This window comes from Sinocyclocheilus anshuiensis, unplaced genomic scaffold (genome assembly GCF_001515605.1).
Source record: "Sinocyclocheilus anshuiensis isolate Anshui unplaced genomic scaffold, SAMN03320099.WGS_v1.1 scaffold86, whole genome shotgun sequence".
NCBI classification, from domain to species: domain Eukaryota; kingdom Metazoa; phylum Chordata; class Actinopteri; order Cypriniformes; family Cyprinidae; genus Sinocyclocheilus; species Sinocyclocheilus anshuiensis.
Genome location: NW_015547662.1, coordinates 324,724 through 327,630, shown reverse-complemented (window position 1 = coordinate 327,630; position 2,907 = coordinate 324,724). Strand labels below are relative to the sequence as shown.

The window sequence follows — 2,907 nt, the reverse complement described above, 5'->3', positions numbered from 1 at the left end:
ATATTTTGAAGCAGTGCTTCCAGTACCCCTATTTAATAGTGACACGATGCTGCTGTAAAATAAATTATATTTTACAAGTTTGCAGTTTGAATTTATAATATTGTTTTTATATTTTTTATTATAATATTAAAAGAATCGATATAACAAGATAATGGTTGCATGCAAAACAAGCAATATAACTTGATCAGTGTAGTCAGTTCACTAATGAATCACTCTGTAGAGCTGGATCTATTAATGAATTCATCAAAAACGACTCTCAAACTCAAAATTAGTTTGAATTACTTTTGAATTGTGTTACTTTTGAATTTGATAGGGAACACTGCTTTATTAGTATTTTTGCTGTAAGCTATTTTGCATGACTAAGCTTTTGCATGCCGACTGGGCAAAATACACGTTTTAATGTTCTAAACTATAACAATTAAATACTGTAGAAACTGCTCCCTTACTTCTCTCTCTGTTCAGGTTTTGCTGGTACTCCAGGGTACCTGTCCCCAGAGGTCTTGAGGAAAGATCCTTATGGCAAACCTGTGGACATGTGGGCCTGCGGTAAGGGATGAATGAGTCACAAAAATATCAGCCTCGTAAGTGAGTCGGTGTGATGGATGTCACTGTTGAAGTAGATTAACCGATTATTAAATTATTGCAGTCTGAGTTTTTAAGCAGCATTGAATCGAATCAGCTAAATGGAGTGTGCCTGGTAAATTGTCTTTCTGTTTTTAGGCTTAACACTAGTTAGTCTAATGCAAGCAGTTGAACGAATGTTTCAATTAAGTAGGGTGACCATACGTGCCATTTTCCCAGGACGCGTCCTGGGAAAATGGCACGTATGGTCACCCTAAATTAAGCCTTGATGTAAAAATGATTGCACAATTATTCAAATTCACCATCAGGAAGTTCTTCCAACTTACAAAAAGATGACCAGATGGTAATACAATGGAACTTTGAGTTATACATTCTGAAAAGTACGGAATGATTACCATATTCATGCACCATAGTATTTAAAAGGCCACTCATCAAGGAATACCTTGTTATGGCACATGTCCAAAAAACGTAGTAGTACCAATGTACCATGTCCAAAAAAAAATGTACCAGTTCCAAAAAAAAAAAAAAAAAACCTATATGGTTTCACTATACAGTACTCTGTGCTTGAATATGATTGCTTAAATACAGACATCAGCCGAATTTAGGTCCAAGTTAGTTGATATTCAAGTATTTGTTTGTAGAATATTCCTCTTTCAGTGTGACCATAATAGAAGATATGTTTCATAGGTGTGATTCTCTACATTCTGCTGGTTGGATATCCACCATTTTGGGATGAAGACCAGCATCGCCTCTATCAGCAGATTAAGGCTGGTGCATATGACGTGAGTCTGAATTTCCAATGATTTACCTGCAAAATGTTCACAAAAAGAGAACACACTATAGAGCTACAAATGCAACATCTGATGATTTTGCTAATAACTCTGATGATAAATTGATGCCATCTTCAGTTTCTTGGCTTCTAAGGCTTACAAATTCATACAAAAATTATTAAATGATGGATTATTCTGTTATGTTTCATGTCTGTATGTAGTTTCCTTCTCCTGAGTGGGACACAGTGACCCCTGATGCTAAAGATCTGATTAATAAGATGTTGACTATCAATCCTTCTAAACGCATCACAGCTGCTGAAGCCCTCAAACACCCTTGGATCTGCGTATGTGTTTCAACACACAAACACACACTAAAATGCATGCTTCTTTATATACAACAAAATAATTTCTTAATCCTCTCTAATGGCTTGGAATCATTCTGGCTTTCTTTGTCTTTGTGTAGCAACGCTCCACTGTAGCCTCTATGATGCACAGACAGGAAACTGTGGAGTGCTTGAAGAAATTCAATGCCAGAAGGAAACTCAAGGTTAGTTTTGGTCTGACTTTACTCAGACAACTTCTACATGTGTTTTGACCAATCTTCAGCTTTCTTTACACGTCACAGAGTCTCACAAACTATGCATTTACCTCCTCACTGCAAGATCTAGATCCAGAAAGTTTCTTTTAAATGTACTGCTTTATATTATAGCATTACTACCTATACTAATTAATTATATTACATTTGTCAATTATTACAGAACGTAAGTTAGTTATTTTTGGATAATGATGTAGTTACAGGCTATCTACCAGCAGGGTAACCAGCCCAGCCTTGGCTCCCTGGGACAAAGTGACACTGTTATGGAAAAGTGAAAGTTTTCAATTGTATTCGCCAGAAAAGTAACACATTCTTTATTTTAAAAAAGTAACTGGTGGTATTATGTGTAAATTAGAAAAAAAAAAAAAAACTTTTCTTTATTCATTATTTCCAAAAGCTCCAAGAATTGATTATGTAATGCAATGATTATTTGCAATGCCCAAACAAACAAGATATTCTAGCAAATTAGACATCCTCCAAATACATCATAAAAATTAGGGTATACATTGCTCTTGCTGTTGCTTCTGTACTATTCTTTCTTTCATTTCTCTCTTGCCTGTTGTTTTATTCCTTTTCTTTCATTTTCAAAACTTTTTTTGCAACTAGGGTGCAATTTTGACCACTCTCCTGGTCACAAGAAACTTCTCAGGTATGTCTGGCTCTGCTGACCTGTATGTGTGAATGTGTGTGTGTGTGTGTGTGCCTATCCTACAGCTGTATTAAACTCTCTTCTTTTTATCTTCTTATATGTGAACTTGATTCATAATGCTATTTTTTCATAAACCTTGTAATTAGTTATTTTGCAGTTAATTTGGTGTTTATTTTTATTATTATATTTATTTTTTGACAAAGGCTGTTTTAAAGTAAGGTGGTAACACACGCCATTTCAGACATTTTATTTAACATTTATTTTCTGTTTATCATTGCTTTATCTCTTTTTTTGGGGGGGGGGGGGGGGGG

General features: G+C 35.1%; 1 protein-coding gene across 1 annotated transcript in view; it reads left to right on the top strand.

Moving 5' to 3' along the window:
• The window catches only part of LOC107702309 (calcium/calmodulin-dependent protein kinase type II delta 2 chain), a 41,822-nt gene that overhangs the window by 17,972 nt on the left and 20,943 nt on the right, over nucleotides 1–2,907 (top strand). The window contains exons 8-12 of the mRNA XM_016504582.1: nucleotides 463–546; nucleotides 1,270–1,364; nucleotides 1,574–1,696; nucleotides 1,816–1,899; nucleotides 2,554–2,596. Of these exons, the coding sequence (XP_016360068.1) occupies nucleotides 463–546; nucleotides 1,270–1,364; nucleotides 1,574–1,696; nucleotides 1,816–1,899; nucleotides 2,554–2,596 (429 nt within the window). The remainder of the gene's footprint in view (nucleotides 1–462; nucleotides 547–1,269; nucleotides 1,365–1,573; nucleotides 1,697–1,815; nucleotides 1,900–2,553; nucleotides 2,597–2,907) is intronic.